This window comes from Podarcis pityusensis (assembly GCF_964106645.2).
Source record: "Podarcis pityusensis genome assembly, chromosome: 1".
Taxonomy (NCBI): Eukaryota; Metazoa; Chordata; class Lepidosauria; order Squamata; family Lacertidae; genus Podarcis; species Podarcis pityusensis.
In genome coordinates this window covers 79,352,769-79,370,371 of record NC_138028.1, presented here as the reverse complement: position 1 = coordinate 79,370,371, position 17,603 = coordinate 79,352,769, and the positions used below count along the sequence as shown (strand labels likewise).

Sequence of the window (17,603 nt, the reverse complement as noted above, 5' to 3'; positions counted from 1 at the left end):
GCAGAAAACATTTATTAAAGCTAGAATTCTGAAAACATGGAAGAATTAACTTTGCTGAGGAGGAATCAGCATGACTTCTGTAAATGGAATTCTTGCCTCACTAAACTTTTGGAACGAGACACATTTAGACTGTCCAGTCAAAATGTAAAATCATACAATGATAGTGATGGAAGGACCCTTGAACATCACCTGCCCAACTTCTTGCTCTGTGTAGGAAAACAGAGACATATGTGATGCAGTGGACATTATATATTTGGGGGGGGGGGTGTTTGCCTCTATATCATCTTCCTCCCAAATGACTCCTACAGAATGTTACCAGAAGGTTCCAGCATTAAAAACAGAAAAGAGACTAAGAATAAAAGTGTATTACTAACAATGGATGAAAATCACCCATGAGGTCTTCCAATGATCTGTGTTGGGATCCATGCTGTTTAACTTAATCATGAAGGACTCAGAGTCAGAGGTGAACAAAAGTGTAGAAGATGACACAAAACTACTCAGGATGGTGAAAACCCAAGCAGTGTGTGAAAGCTTTCTTCTAAATGAGCAAATAGGCAGTAGAATGGGCAATGTGATTCAGTGCAAGGAGGTCCAAAGTGATGCTTGCTGGGACATGAAAATCCTAATATATGAAGTCTAACTTGGCTGTGACTATTCAGGAAGGGGATCTTGGAGTCAGAATGGAAAGTTCATGAAGAACAGAAGCTCACATAGTGGCAGTGTGTGGGGAAACATAAATCCCATGTTAGCTTTATGTTTGATCCCCTAAAAAAAAATCCCTATCACAATGCTGTTACATAAATTGGTGGAATGCCTGTATTTCGCTCCAAATGAATACTACGGAACAGGAGAAAGATGCAGAGCAGGCTAGTAAATATTCAAGAGGTTGGAGTACCCACCGCATGAGGAGAGTCTAAAAATTTTGCATGTGGATATTTTTAAGTTTACAAAAAGTCAAGGAGGACATGATTGAGATGTACTTATTGTATTGAAAGAGGTGGGGGGAGGGGAGAGCCAACCAAGAGCCAAATTTTGATTTAAGGTTTATTTGGCCCATTAACTTCTTATGCTTGGAAAAATAGAATGGATCTAAATAGTTTCTACATGTCCAGACATCTGGCAATTTTAGCGCCAGTACATTAACTGGGGTGAGGAGTGGCTAACTTCTTCATGTTCAGGGTCTGATGTATTTTCCAGACAATGAGCGGGATGCTGATGGTATAAAACATATGCTAATGCAATTTTTTGTTGTTGCAAAATTTTACTTCTGTGTCAAGTCTGCCTGGCAAGCCAGATAAAACTGCTTCAGGGTCTAGATCTGGCCTGGCAGCAGCCCATTATCCATCATGAGGGCAGAGCTGCAAACTGGATTCCTCACAGGAATGCAACTGTGATGGACATCAGAAATGGAGGAGAGAGATGAATATATGATCAGTTGAGCAGCTCCGAAGGTTATAGCATGATTTCCTTATAAAGGTGTAGGTATCTGACTTGTTTAAGGTAGCATCCTCAGAATCTTCTCATAACCTAAAACACAGGGTCTCCACCAATGGTCCCTGACTAAGTATTCCAGAATGTCCTCCCAGTACTCCCTAGCTATAACTTGCTATAGAAAATAACACTTTCTCCCTGACTTTGGCCTGTCAGATATCCACTCCCATCCCCGGCACACACAATAGTCTGTTTTGCATGGTGCAGTAAGCCCAAACTATGGCTTACAAGGACTGCAAAAAATGTGCATGCTCTTGGAGAATGTCTGATGGGTCAAACTTTGGCTTAGCTCAATGCAGCAGGAAAAAGGACCAGGGAAGAGCAACTGATTCTCAATTTAACAACTAGCTACCTAATTCTCACTTCCAGAAATGATGTGTGAATTGAAATTGGCACTACTCCAAATTCTGCAATGCAGTTTTCCAATCCAAATAATTAAAAATAAATGCATATATTGGGGGAGGTGTGCATAAAAATGTGTATATTCATAAAAATAACACAGCAATGCATTAAATCAGGGGAAACGACGTGCAAAAATGTGTGTATTAAATGAAATTGCAGACAAAATGTGTTTATTAGGAGAAATTCACACTAAAAAGTTGATGAATCTTCATGTGGGTTAAAAAAAAAGAAATTTGAAAATTAGATGCAGAAAGTGGAGAACTGAATTTAGGATTTGAAAAAAATGAGCAACAGAGAGAAACCAAAATGTGACAGATTCATGCATCCTTCTGTGTAGTTTGACTCTCCCTGTCATATGAACCAGGCCACTGTGACCTCCTTACTAGGTCAACCATTAGGTCAGAGAAGTAAATAGCACTTTTAAAACTTTCCCTTTCAACGCCGCCTCTTTCCAGTCACTACCTCACATTTATCATTCCTCGCTGGTTTCCCACCATTGCCTTCCCTTTGGCAGAGGGTTCACTGGAGTGATTGTGATTTATGTGACATTTTCCACAGCCTCACAAAAGCCCAGCAACATCAGTATTTCAACCGGCAGGTTTACAATGCTTTTAGCAAAGCAAGCAAATGCCTACAGTACCAGAGTGAAATATGGGGCTTTCCATTCAGTGACATTCTAGATCTCACTTTCACTTCTCTCATTTCCTCTCACGCTTCTTTCCATCTCCACCCCTTCTATGGCTCCTACTACTGTCATCCTGGAAAATCCATCACCCATCTGTTGGTTTACTTTAGAGTCTTCTACAATAGACTGGGAAAGCCTGTTGGACGTAGCTTTTTCTGTGTGGCTAGTTATGCAGGAGGTGATGTTTTATGGGGCATTCTTAGTTGATCAACTTGATTTATTATAGCATGACTGGCTGCATTTCCAGTGAAGCTTCTGGTTGTTGTTGTTTTTTGCTAGCATGGAAAAAAACGACTTTCACCTGTATAAATAAAAGACAAAACTGAGGAAATGAGAATACTATAAGAACATGTGTTCTGCTGATACAATAATCACAGATTGCAGTGGCAGGCTTTAGAATCTACTTGATAAAGTTCTACATTGGTGACTGCCCATAGATTATACCCAAAGGTTCACCTGTTAATTCATATGACACTTTTCAATAAAAACATGCTGAATCACACATTATTCCTGAATCACTGAATCATAGTCTGCCCCGTCCCCCATAAATAAATGAGGTGGTATAGTATAGGGATTCAATACTACAGTCTTTTCTTCAATGGACTGAAACCCTTTGGAGATCAATAGCAGTTAAAGGTGCATTCTGTGAAGACCACTTTCCATATCAACTCTGTTGTTTGGGTAACAATCTAAGCACATGTCTCCATTGATTCTGTTGAAGCATGATTAGTTTCTCCTTGGCTGCTTGTGAAAAGGAACTCTGGATTACATTGATGGAAGTTTAGGAATGATGGGTCACAAACAGACCCTGGCCCAAAGAACCACTGAAACTGGCTGGGGTCACACCATTGTAAGCATTGTAAGCTCAGTAAGCTAATTCTTCATGTTGCTCTCTTGGTGACGGTGGCATATGGGTGTAGCCAGGAATTTTGTTGGGGGGGCAACCAAAGTTGTTGAGCTTCCCCATTGAAGCCTGAGGTCTGTAGCTATCCAGGTGAACCACAAGAGGTGGTTGAGAGGGGTATATGTTAGAAGAGGAAGGAGACATCCTTTCAAATATTATTGTTTGGGTATGCATTGGAGGCACCACATGCATAGCAAAACCATTGGACTGTAGCAATCATCTTGACTTTGCATTGGTCATAATGAAACCCTATAATCTGCCCTGTAACCTAGAAATGTAGGACAGTGACCATAGCTCAGAAGGTCTGCGGTTCCATCCCTGGCATCATGTCCTCTGCCTCAGACCCTCAAAAGTCACTGCCAGTCAGAAGAGCAGACAACACTGGGCTAGATGGGCAAGCAGTCTGACTTGGTGTAAGTTCCTATATGAGGCTGGAGGAAAAGAATGCAAATAAAGAACTATAAAATGCTGGCCCCCTTTTTGTCCACTATAAAATTTAAATAACTATCTCCTCCATATGTGTGTCTTTACATGTTGGAGAAGAATCTTCCACCGCTCTAGGAATACCCAGCTCCTTTTCTCTATGATGCCATTGACTTGGACAAAAGGAGACATGGGTAGTGGTACTAGCTGTCCACACCTAGAGGCATCTTGAAACAAGGAAGACTGTTTATGAGATTGATTTCTATGAGATGTTCATGCCAATGAGGCCTCCAAGGATTTCAGATCTTGTTTGTCTAGATTAATAAGACAATTGGGTGCTCCGTTAATGTTATAATCAATTAGCATTAACAAGCAACTGGAAATAAATTAAAGAGCAGTTAGCATTCTAATTCCCTTTGCTGTTAGCATTTCAAATACAGCCAATATCTAGTTAAATCTTTTGAAGCACTTTCCTATTTGCTGAACTTATGATTAATGTAAAGACTTAAATATTTCTCCCAGATCAAGGCAACGACACATTGATCTTTAGTGTCTTTAGTTCTAAGGCTGGTGCATGGTAGGATCTAAAGTGTTGCCTTTAATCATATTAAGAAGACTCTCACTGAGGGCTCATTAAGCGCTCAAAGGGCAATGGAGTTTTGTGTGCATTTGAGGCCTTCTAAAATTTACAGTGACTGTTTTAAGAAGAGCAGAGCAGTAGTTGCCTCATCGCAATCTTTTTGATCAATTATTTCTGCTTTGATGCTTTAAATTGTCTTGGTTACTACTGTATTAGAGAACGTGCAGGGTTAGGAGAGTCTTTTCTCCTGTACTGTCCAAAGTAAAATGTGAACCTCATCCCAGTGTGATCCTTGACCTTCTGCCCTTTAAAATGTAAGATGTAAGATGATTGAAAATCCCTGCATTTACAAGCGAGAAAGGTCCAAGACAAAAATGGGGGTAGGACTGACATCATGTGGATACTCCTACAAGCCCCAAATACAGTGGCCACTTCTGCAAATGGCAACTCATGTGAGCAGCCGAATGGTGTGAAAAATGTAGGCAACCTAATATCTTCTGGAAGTGAAAAATCACAAATGAGTGGAACGATGAGTGCGTCTGGGTGTGCTTAGTCTTCTTAGACAATGTTATTTACAGAACTTGGAACGTTTTTAGTAGGTATGATACACAATTCTCTCTGGTGGGCCTGCATGTTTCTCATTGTATTCTGATTCACATAACTGAAAACGGCTTTTGCCTGATTGTGACAAGTTCCATACACCTTGGAGCAGACTATGTAGACGTGCAAGTAATCAGAACACTTGCTCTCACAGACAAATGGACTTTGGGCTGACAGCAAGGGTGTAGGAACAGCTAGTTACCAATTAAAGCTTGTGGCAGATGGTTGCTCAGCCACCATTGTGTGGAACGCACAATGACCTTGCTACAAGTCCAAGGGCTATTTTCAGTCATCGGATCTTCCTTGTCAAACTTGTTAGGATATTTCCGTTCCACCTTAAAAAGGGAGCAGGTTGTTGTGTCACAGCCTGCGTATTTCTTGTTCACAGCATGTTTCTATTTTGTATATAGCTGTTGTTTTTCTCTCTGTGTGCCTGGACACGCACACAGGCAGTCATGTTTTTCCTTTGTTCTGACCAACGCTGAATAAAATTGTAAATAATGCTCTCCTGAGTGCATCTTTCGTTGTACGAACTCTGCTGAAAGAGCGCGCACAAGCCCTGGAATGTGGCAAGCTATTTCTGAGGCTCGTGTCGCTAATTGACTGATACTGTATCTACCAGAGGTCGATGGATCGTCCGGAATCGACGTGGAGGCATGATGGCCTTTGTCTCCCTGGCAGTGATCTTCCTAGGCAAGGCACTCTTTGGTGCCGGTTGGGAACATCTGAAGATGACTTTGGTTTCACTATCAGGTGTTCTGCTTTGAGTCTAGCTGATCCAGCCAGGTGAACAAAGAAGCAAAGCTGCAATGAGGCCGAATGGCAGTGCCTTCTTAAATGGTACGGTACTACCTTGGTTCTCAAACTTAACTGGTTCTGGAAGTCTGTTCCAAAACCAAAGCGTTCCAAAACCAAGGCACACTTTCCCATAGAAAGTAATTAATCCGTTCCAGACTTTTAAAAACAACCCCTAAAATAGCAATTTAACATGAATTTTACTATCTAACAAGACCATTGATCCATAAAATGAAAGCAATAATCAATGTTCTGTACTATAAAATAAATAGGACAGTATTGTAGATGATAAAAAAAAAAAAAAAAAAATCTTACCTGCAGTGATGATAGTCACTGTTTGGATGGGGGGCTTTTATCCATTTCCACAGTCACACAATCAATCAATCACCAAAAAAACAACAACAAACAAGCCACAAAAATGAAAAAACCACACAAACAAAAACTCAAAAAAAATAGCAAAAACAAAAGCACCAAATATCACCTCAGAACACTGCAATCAGAAACAGAAGGCTTTAATTACGATGTGGTGAGGGGACTTAAAGTAGCTGTGCAAGGGTAAAAATGGGAGGAAAAAAGCCTTAATTTCAATGGGGGGGACTCAAATAAGCTGTGCAACAGTGAAAATGGAAGCTCAGGAGCACATTCGGCTTCCAAGGCAAAGTTCGAAAACCGGAACACCTACTTCTGGGTTTGCAGTGTTTGGGTTCAGTGTTGTTCCTGAACTAAGCTGTTCAAAAACCGAGGTACCACTGTACTAGGCTTATGCTTGTGTCCTTGTGATCTTTAAATATTAGTAGTAAAACACAGAGGCCCCAGAAAGGGAACAAATCAAGTATGTCAGAAAGCTGTCATCTCCTTTGCATCTGTACATGGAAATTCTGTGAGTGAAAGAAATATAATACCCTTGTGGAATGGAGACATTAGTATAAACATTTATATTGACTTCATATTTTACTACCTTTGTTTATGGTTATAAACTCAGGAATAGGTGGCCTTTTCTGGTTATATTGGGGCTAGTTAATATATTCTTCTGTGTCAGAATCCATTCCAAGTCAGGTCTGCACTCCAGAATCCCACTGCCTCATCTGATTCAGTTAAGTGAAACAGACACTCATGACCTGTCCTTAATTCCATAAGGTGAACTGCAGCTCCAGAAGGGTAATAGTGTCAGCATCAATTACAGGTTTCTTATCTGTTGCATAGAGGCCTAGGGCAAATGTCCTAGCATCGCTGTACCAAGATCCTTGTTCTTGGAAGTAGGTACATTTTATTGGAGGTGAAATGGAAATCATGGCCATTTGTAAAAAGCCATTACACTTTCCAACATGAAAGGCTCAGAGCTTTGACATATATCAAGTCCTGAGACCTTGATGCTTTTATATTGATTTCAGTGGATGTATTCAGCTTGCGACAAATAAAGGTGGCCATTTCCCCAGTTTTGAACTAGACGTGATGGTGGCAGGACCTAGCTATGAGTCTTCCTGACTCCTTCTAAATTGGTGTCTGGGTCAATTTAAAGCATGGCATCAGTGGGGGAATTAAATATCCCCATCTATGCTTTTCCAGGTGAATTTGAAATGTGTTTTCCTCTTAGCCAGTGTTCCTTTTAGCCATGGAGGTCCACTAGGAGAAAAATCAAGGGGTTTCAGAGAAAAGGCATAGGCAGCAGAAAAGGACGTTTTCCCACTTTAAATCTGCTTCACACTTTATAGAAATGGAGCAGCAGATCCATTTCTGTAAACAAGGCAGGCCATCATTCCACTAGTTTGGCCCTTGCATTTTAAAAAGAACATAAATTCAATTTCATGGCAAACATTATTTGTAAAATGCAGCCTATGGTAAGCTGACAAGTGGAATCTGCTCTTATAAGATATCATCACATATCTCCTCCCAGAAAATCACTTAAATGGGGCAGCGGGGGGAATCTCTAAAATTGAATCGGACAGTTTCCAATGCAGAAATATGGCCTGCATTAACAAGAAGAGATCTTTTCTTACGATACAGCTAATGCAAAACCAAAGATTGGACTAAGAACATCAGGCCTTTCTGCTGAGCGGCTGGGATCCAAATTTGTGATAAAAGTTCAGTTCTGAAAATACAACGTAATGTGTTTGCAACTCCTGGCAATTCCAGTTAAAATAAGTATGGGCTCAGACTCAAGTCCGTCACTCATAAAGAATCGTTCATGAATTTGGAAAGAACCATTGTGCTCTAATGAACATTTGTGCACTCTAATTCCTTAGAACTTAGCGTTTTAAAACAAACCAAAAAAAGGCTGCCCTCATCTTCCTGGAACCTCTCTTTAGATCAGTCTTTGCCCAGTTTGCATCAGTCTTGGAATTGTTTTAAAGATGTTCGTAACATCTTTTCAAGATTTTTTAATCGTTTTATCACTTGTTGTTTGCCGCCCTTGGATCTTTTGGGAAGAAGGGTGGGATTTTAATAGATGGCGTCAAACCAACTTTATTAATTTCACCATTATGATACAAAGTCATTATCAGAACAGGTAATAGTGTGCTGGTTTCAAGTGAGCTTTACTTTATCAGTGGGGCGACGGCCACCCTGTAGCCAAGGCGGGTGGCACCCTGGTCCCGGGAAGCCCTGCGCAGGATCGTAGGAGGGGCTGAGCGGAAATTATCAGTGTTCTGACTACATACTCTAAGGGCAATGCTACAGTCCTGGTAGAGCACATGCTTCACATCCATTAGATCCCAGGTTCAATGCCTCATGCCTCCAGATAGGGCGGGCAGGCAGTGTCTACACAACTGAGCTTGATGGACCAATGGTCTGAGTATAAAGAAGTCTTCTATGTTCCAATGCCTCTAACTTTCCTTTTTCAATTCAGGTCCTTGTTGCCCCAATAACAGAACAAGGACAACGTCAAAGAGATATTTACCTGCCCAGAGAAGGTCAGAAGTGGAAGGACATCAACACGGCCCAGGTGTTTGATGGAGGGACCTTCATCAGGAACTATTCAGTCTCTCTCATGGATGTGCCTGTTTTCGTTAAGACTTTCTAGATTCCAAATCTGACTCAGATCTCAGAAGGTTTCCCTGTATCTCGGAGAAGGATTGCCAACAAGAGCATCCATGTTGACAAGGAAGTTCTCTCTTTTTCTGAAAAGTGTTTCCAGTCCACTGCAACGTTTCCAGGATCTGTATATTGAAAGAACTATTAAATGTGTGCATTTAAAATAGACTTGACTCCCCACTGTCTATTTTCCAAAAATTCTAAAGTTCTCCAAGGGCTTCTGGTGGGACTACAGCAACTGCTACAATTTTGTACCTTGAACCCCCAGGCCTGTTCTCCTCTTTGCAGAATCAGTTGAAACACCCAGTTTGCAGGGCGGGGAGTGGTGAGTAGGATGATGGGGCTTAGGATGATGGGGTACCTCAGGCCTTGGACTCAAATGTGGTCCTCCAGGCCTTTCTATCTGGCTCTCAGAACATTCTACAGGCCACACCCCTCACTGGCCAGGCTTTTCACCTTCCTTGAGTGCTTTTGCCTGGCTGGAATGTGTCCCTGAGCTCTGATAATGCTTCTCACTTGGCTGGATGGAGGACAGAGAGGGGTATGTGAGCTTCCTGTACAAAAGTTTACATTTGTGACTCTACTCACATTTGCCTCTGGCTCTGCCCCCTGCTGGCTTGTGGTCCTCAGAAGGTTGCTCAGAGGGAATACAGCCATCGAGGCTGCAAAGGGTACCCCACCAACTTAGTCTTTCCCCCTACCCCACCAGCAGATTGCTGTTTGTGATGAAATCCCATGGCAAAATGCAGTCTCTTTTCCAAGACGGATTTGATCGTTTAGGATATTTTCCATAAATGTCTCCAAAATTTGGTTGTGAAAGGAGAACGAACTTTGCAAATTAGGAGAGGAATTCAAGGTTGCCTATCTTTGGAGCAAAAGAAAACGGAGGGCAATTGCCTTTGTGGGGATGCCTTTAAAAAAAGTTATGGGGGGGAAGCAAAGGGTTGTTCTCATCATTTCATGAACCTTTCAGCATTTTTCTTTTTAGACGTTCTTTCAAGATTGTGTGCTCCCCTTCTCCAGTGACAGAACATACATCTCCCATTATTTACTTTTGTTTTGAAAGCTATCGGCTGACTATTTCTCCCTTTCTCCACTCAAAACAAACAAAACAAACAACCACTGGTGCTGGATTGGAGCTTGTTCTAAGAAAGCAGTAAAAATAAAATGTTTTATTTCATCTGTAAATCCTGTGAGGGATTAGCTGTCTAAGATGAGCATTCCATCAATATGAGTTTGAAAAAGTGATATGTTTTTTTGGTGAAAAGTTTTGTTTTTTTAACTGAGATGCACGTCACCTTGGGTGTTATTATGAGGCAAAAGGGTGATGAATAAACTTAATAATTCTGACTTACATGAATCAATGCACCTTGCTGCTTCCAAGACCCAAAGAGCAAAAGATCTAGAAAGCCACAGCCAAAATTATTCCTTTTCATGTTCAAGAGCCATCAAAGCACCTTTCTCTTGCGGCTGATTCAGGTATCAGAAGCATTAGCACAAGTGGAAGGTTGGTGTTGCTGATGAGAGACTTCAGATGACCTTCCAACGCATGTTTTCATACAAAACATGGGTCTGACAGAAATATTCTTAAGGTGCAATCTTATCCCCTCCATGGGAGCTGCCTCTGACTAGACATGTAAAGGATTGTGCAAAAATTCTAAACCGTACAATTGTAGACTTCCCACAGCAACTATCACACTTTGCCCACCAACCTCTTTTTAAGCAGAGGGGGGCTGGCCATCTGTCAGGGATGCTTCAGCTGAGATTCTTGCATCATGGATGATTGGACTAAATGACATTCAAGGTCCCTTCCAACTCTACAATTCTATGATTCTACCTCTTCAGCAGTGGTACAAACTAGGCCCTCAGGGTGTAGGGGAAACACCTTCTCTGTGATGCAGTGTAAATAAAGCAATATAAATTACAGGGGGTGGACACAGTTTAAAAACAAGAAACCCACATTTCAAGCTCTAGCCTCAGAAGAAGAAACTTACATTAAAGACACAGACATCAAGTTATCAACAAAACATCTCTCAGAAGTACAATCTATAAGCTTAAACAATGACATTGACAAACCAGCATTCTCGCTTTTGCCCTGTTTTAGTTGCATTGGGTGTCCTCATAGCTCCTTTGCTTAGGCAGCTTATGGATGAAAGCCTCAATTGCTGCCTTTTGCTCTTCTCATACCCAACCTTTATCCCTTGCACAATTTCATTTTCTTTTCTCCAGGGGCCTTCTTTCAGTCCTGTTAATAAATGTTGTGTAGTGGAGACATCTAGTGGAGAAATATTTCTTAGGGCTCCACTTTTCATCCCTTTCCCCTTCATCTATAATTCCTCATGTTGTAAGAGTTCTTTTTTTTTTTGCAGAGGTTTATCTATTTGTTTACATTGTAAAATAAACTGAAGTATAGCATCAAGGCAACTAACTGCTTATGTAGTGCAGTCCCATACATGTTTATTCAGCAGTAAATTTCACTGGGTCAAGTAGACTCACTAGCCTAGTAAGTCTGTTTAGATTTGCCCCAGTCTTATTCAATTGACGTGTAGAGATTTCCTAAAAACTAGTTGTCACACACTAAAGAATGACAGGCTAAATAAATAATGTCTATTTATCACCACAGATTAAAAGACCTAAAGCAGCCCTTTGTAAAATGTGTTCCTTGTTCCTTTTTATATTATTTGTTGTTTCTAGATTGTTAGCTGCCTTGGACTTTTGAGGAAATGGATCTTTAAATAAACACATAATAGCAGATCATAACAAACACCCGCAAATCTGTCCACCTAGAGCAGGGGTTGATCTATTGCCAGCAGAGAGGAGCCATCTTGGAAAGCTCCAGTTGTTGGGCTCCAGCTTCTATAACTCCCTGCCAGCATGGCCAGTGGTCAAGGATGATATGGGTTGTGGTCCAATGACATGTGGAGGGCCACAAGCTTCCCATTTCTGCCATAATGGGCCCATTGCCTTTCAACAGGGGTGGCTAACCCGTGGCCCTCCAGATGTGACTGGTTTACAACTCCCATAATCCCTCACCACTGACCATGCTGGCTTGGGCTATTGGAAGCCTTGAATCCAACAACATCTAGAGGGGCACATGTTTGCCAGCTTGCCCTACAGTAACATCAGAAATTAGCACCCAGGTCACAGTGTAGTGAAAACATGGCAAGGCATTTATGAAACACAGTTACGGCCTATACACATCCAAGTCTTCCAACCAATTAGCCCCAGAATACAGCCTAAGGACGATATCAGACAAAGCTTCACTCTGGCCTCCAAGTGGTATGCTTTAGATCTGATCAAGATAAAATTACAGTACTCTGACAGACCTTTGTTGAATCCCCTTGCCTAGTCTATTATCATAGTTTTTCTACTGCCTCACTTCAGATTGAAATTTCCTGCCAAGGGCCACACACTTGCCATTGCTGCTGCAGTTGCTACTCTACTTTCCAGCCCTGGTTACGATATTAAAAATACTACATTGCAATGTGAAACTGCAATGGGCACTACAGCTAAGTTCAATAGGCTATCAAGGCCATGCCACGTGGCTGTGCACAGCCTTACATGGAAACAAGGATTAGGGATATCATATGTGGCTCTCTCCCCCCCCCCCCGTCCCCCCATTCCTGCAGATGATTTCCAACTGGCCTGGCTATCGTAAACAGCAGAGAAAACACAGTGTGTCAGCTACAGCGGGGCAGGGTCCAAAGTCAAAACAGACAACAGCCAAGAAAATCCAGGAACTTGGGAGAGAGGAGGAAAAATAATGTGGGGGAGATGGAATTTGACAGTGGGGTGATGTTTGGAATGGGAAAGCAAGGATCTAAGGGAAATTGGGACATTCTGATCCTCCAAAATGCCTACAGTCATCCCTAGGAACTATTAAAAATAAAATAAAAGATGGGTCTGCATTAATCCACATCAAAATCCAGACTTGATTTTGACACGGTAGCTAAGAGAGAATTAACACTGCTGTGCTGTAACTGTTGTTCTAAAAATTCTTTATTAAGTTTCAGTATAAACAAAAATACAAATACAAACTCATAGCTGAGGAGGAAAGGCAGAAAATAGATAGATATAAATAAGAGGATTGGAAAAACACACTAATGTAGAAAACAGAGAGCAGGGATAAGGAAAGGAAGTACAAGTTATTTGCAAATGTCATACATGACAGGTTATTTATTTTTGTCACTATTGCACCCTCACTAATATACATGTTTTTACAAGAGGTGTTGTTGTTGTTTAGTCGTTTAGTCGTGTCCGACTCTTCGTGACTCCATGGACCAGAGCACGCCAGGCACTCCTGTCTTCCACTGCCTCCCGCAGTTTGGTCAGACTCATGTTTGTAGCTTCGAAGACACTATCCAACCATCTCGTCCTCTGTTGTCCCCTTCTCCTTGTGCCCTCCATCTTTCCCAACAACAGGGTCTTTTCCAGGGAGTCATCTCTTCTCATGAGGTGGCCAAAGTACTGGAGCCTCAGCTTCACGATCTGTCCTTCCAGTGAGCACTCAGGGCTGATTTCCTTAAGAATGGATCGGTTTGTTCTTCTTGCAGTCCATGGGACTCTCAAGAGTCTCCTCCACCACCATAGTTCAAAAGCATCAATTCTTCGGCGATCAGCCTTCTTTATGGTCCAGCTCTCACTTCCATACATCACTACTGGGAAAACCATAGCTTTTACTATACGGACCTTTGTTGGCAAGGTGATGTCTCTACTTTTTAAGATGCTGTCTAGGTTTGTCATTGCTTTCCTCCCAAAAAGCAGGCGTCTTTTAATTTCGTGACTGCTGTCACCATCTGCAGTGATCATGGAGCCCAAGAAAGTAAAATCTCTCACTGCCTCCATTTCTTCTCCTTCTATTTGCCAGGAGGTAGCTAGCCCAAAACCCCACCTATAGTTTCCAATCTTATTTAAGAGATGGCAAGCATTCCAAATGCTGGCTTCCCTGCCTGGAACAGTTTGGATAATAGTAACATCATTTATGTACAAAACAAAGCTTTGCCAGACACTTGAGAAATTATCTTTGCTTAATTTGTCCCCTACTCAACCACATTTCCCCATAATTAAGACAACACACAACTGTCTACATCAGACCCCTTTCAGATGTTTCCAGTTTCCTGCTATAAACCTTCCTGCCACTGCAGTAAGCCTGTGCTAAATTAGACCTTTGTCTTGACAGTCCTCTTGGATTGTGAATGCTTCTGGTCTCTTTTCAAAGGCTTCCAAAGCTTCACTGGGTCTCTTGGCACATTTGGAGAAAGGCTTTAGCTATTCTGGTGGGAAGCCGTAAGACAAGATAGGGCTCTTGCACCTTTGAGAATCTTGCTGCAGAGGGAATTTCAGCAAGTGTAGCTTGTCAGAACAATTCCACACAACTATCTTAGGCACGGGAGCCTATTTCCTTGTGCATCAGGCTAATTTAAATGAGGCATAGGAATATCATTGCATCCTTTTGGAGGAGAGCATGCCCAGTAAAGCTTAAGGCAGTCCAGAAATGTCTCCAGAACACAAAGACTCAGCCCACATCTGCAGACAAAATCACCAATGTTCTTGAGATCTAATACATGCATGGCAAAGCCCAAGATCCCTTCCAAAATCCATTGAGGCGTCTAGGCTAGAGTACAGATTTGATACTGGACTCTGAAATCCACTGCAGAGTTTCTGATGGGTTTTGGCAGAGAGACTGCACCCAACAAGATTTGTTAAAACTATCATTCCCATCCCTATTTTTAGTCCTCCTCCCTTTTTTGTTTGATAATTTTTGGGCAATTAAACACATAGCCATTTAAAGTCAGTAAAAGTTACTTCACGTTGCTTCTTAACGAAATATCTGCTTAGAGGACTGGGTAGTTTTATAGCATGAAATTATGTGCATTGCAGCATAGCACTTCAGTTGATATGACATGATGTTTAAGCAAAAATCAAACAGCCATATTCTAAAAATAAACAGAACTTTTACTCTTTGCAGACAAGAGCCTGAGTTTATGCCAGCCCTCTGACTTCCACCAGCATAAATGGCACTTTATCTAAATGTGCAGCTGATCACGCTAATGTGCAAAATAAGCAAACATCTTAGTTCTGCTTCCCCAGTTTTCAGAGTATTTGCCTCATTAGGCCATGCGAAGAGACTGAGTGGAATGCAGAACCCTTTTAAGTATCAGATGCTTGTTTTTGATATGCTGCTGTCTCACAATAGGGAAGATTTTGTGCAGCTGTAAACAAAGATGATACTAAACTACATTCCAGTGCAATAGCGTACTGGCACAAAGATTAGAGAAAAGCAGTAACATATGCATCTCCGGCTAGAAGGATACCCTTATTAAGACAGAACTGGTCCACAGCTGCTCTGCTCCAGGATTCCTCAGCATTAAGTATCTTGCAAGAACCAAGTTAAGGGTGCTTGCTATGATTTAGGGAATATCCCTTTATCAAATTTGAGTTCAAGCACTCCGGGCTGAATATTAAAATAATGCCCATCCTTCAGGCAATGGGTCTTCAGCTCAGAGCATTGTAATTCCATATTCGCTCAGTCCCCTGGGATTTGCCAGGGCTTTCGTTGCCCCACAATTCATCCTTTAACAACTACTAGCCATAGTTTTGGCCTGAAGCTCAGCCTCTGCACTTTTGGCTGCTTGCTCCAGTGAAGACTTTAACAGTGCCATTCTCTGCATGTGTTCAACAGGGCATTCTCCCAGGTAAGTGTGCATCGGATGCAGTGCTTGCTGTTCTTTTTCATTCTTTCGTATATTTTGTATTATAATGGAATCATTGTTAGGATGTTATGGGGTTTTTTGTTTTAATCATTTTGTGTTTTGTTTTCCTATGCTGTATCCCACCCTAGGACCTTCTGGTGAAGGGTAGGCAAGAAATGAAACAATGAGGATAATGATATATATTTTTTGCATTGTAAGTCATCTTAATATGTTTTTGAACTAATCCTCTAGCAAATGAAATAAATACTCTAAGCCTTACACTTGCTTATTCAAAGTATGTCTCCTTGATCTCAATGGAATTTATTCTCTAGTGACTGAGGTTAGGTTTGCAGTCTTAGTGAGTTACTTAGTGCCACAGATCTCGGGCTGTGCCAGCTCTGTGGAACGCCCTTCCATCAGACGTCAAACAGATTAACAACTATATGATTTTAAAAATATATTTGAAGGCAGCCCTGTACAGGGAAGTGTTTGATGTTTTATTGTGTTTTTAATGGGGCTGAGGCAACCTAGTCAGATGAGTGGCTTCTCATTATTATTATTATTATTATTACTACTACTAGTAGTACTACTACCCTGTTTTGGGAAACGCAAATTTGGTTAACTTTGCCTTTAAATGCAAACTAAATTGAATTACTCTGCCATCCCTATTAATGCAAACTTGGTTCATATGAGGCATAGCCAGGCCTGTTGGGTCACACAGTCACCTCACATGAATGGAGAGTGTAGTCAAAACACACCACCACTATCCTGCTTATACATACAGTGGTACCTCGGGTTACAGATGCTTCGGGTTACAGACTCCGCTAACCCAGAAATAGTACCTCGGGTTAAGAACTTTGCTTCAGGATGAGAACAGAAATCATGCAGCTGCGGCATGGCAGCAGCGGGAGGCCCCATTAGCTAAAGTGGTACCTCAGGTTAAGAGCAGGTTCAGGTTAAGAACGGACCTCCAGAACAAATTAAGTTCTTAACCCGAGGTACCACTGTATTGTAGACAGCAAGCTCTAAGCTTTATTTAAGATAAGCAGGTCAATCATTACTGATCTCACCGTAATGATGCTGATGCAAACTTCCAAGGAATCCCGGAACATTGTTTGGAAACTATCCATGGGTCACCTGGTAAAAAAGCTGATCCTCAAGTTTCTTACTGAACGTTAGGATCCAAAGTTAAACATTAGAATCCAAGAGTGACAAATGCTAATCCTTAAACAGATATTTCAGATCAAATGAAAAATTTAGAATGATTTGTCTTTTTAAATGGATTTTCTGTATCACAAAAATAATTTTAGGGTCAAGTGTTCCAGCTAGTTCAAGTTTCACTCCAGTCCCAGCACACAACCTGTTTTCTTGGAGATAATTTTAGTAATACAGATAGCTTAAAAACAAAACAAAACAAAACAAAAACACCTCAGATCAATGCTTCCATGTCATCATGTGGCTGATATATTAGTGTTGTTTCATCGTCAATTTATTATTTATTTTCTTTGGGGCAGTGCACATGCCTGTGAAGTAAAAAGTTGAAAATATGAAAATGGGAACAAGTACAAAATAAAGTGAAAAGGTATCTTTCAGATTACTGAGAATAGATTGTAAAGGATACATGTCCACTTCAACTCTTTCATTCAATAGCAAAAAACCAAACCAGAAAGCTATCAGTAACTACTGATAGCTCTTTTGAAAGTGGAAGCTGGTTTTTCTCTTGATATTTGAATCACTACATTTTCTTTACAATGTATTCAGAACCATGACGCAGGCAACAAGTCAGGGATTGGCTCATTTTCTCCACTGCCATGTTTACAGTATTTAAAAAACATTTTGGGAAATGTGGACATTTATCCAAAGTTCATCTGATTTCATTAAAAAAATAAAAAAGACAAAGTGTACAAAGTGCACTGCAGTAAATTCTTTGTGTACGCACCTATAGATAATTTGCAAAACATGTTTACAGCCAGTGGTTACAAAACTAGGTATTGGTTTTTG

At 41.1% G+C, this 17,603-nt stretch overlaps 1 protein-coding gene across 6 annotated transcripts in view; it reads left to right on the top strand.

Annotated features, from left to right (window-relative positions):
- The window catches only part of LOC308480772 (SITS-binding protein-like), a 33,561-nt gene extending 24,485 nt beyond the window's left edge, over positions 1 to 9,076 (top strand). For all 6 annotated transcript variants that reach the window (XM_081012585.1, XM_081012583.1, XM_081012584.1 and 3 more), the window contains one exon: positions 8,726 to 9,076. In XM_081012585.1, the coding sequence (XP_080868711.1) occupies positions 8,726 to 8,899 (174 nt within the window). In that variant the 3' untranslated portion in view covers positions 8,900 to 9,076. The remainder of the gene's footprint in view (positions 1 to 8,725) is intronic.
- Positions 9,077 to 17,603: the final 8,527 nt, after the last annotated feature.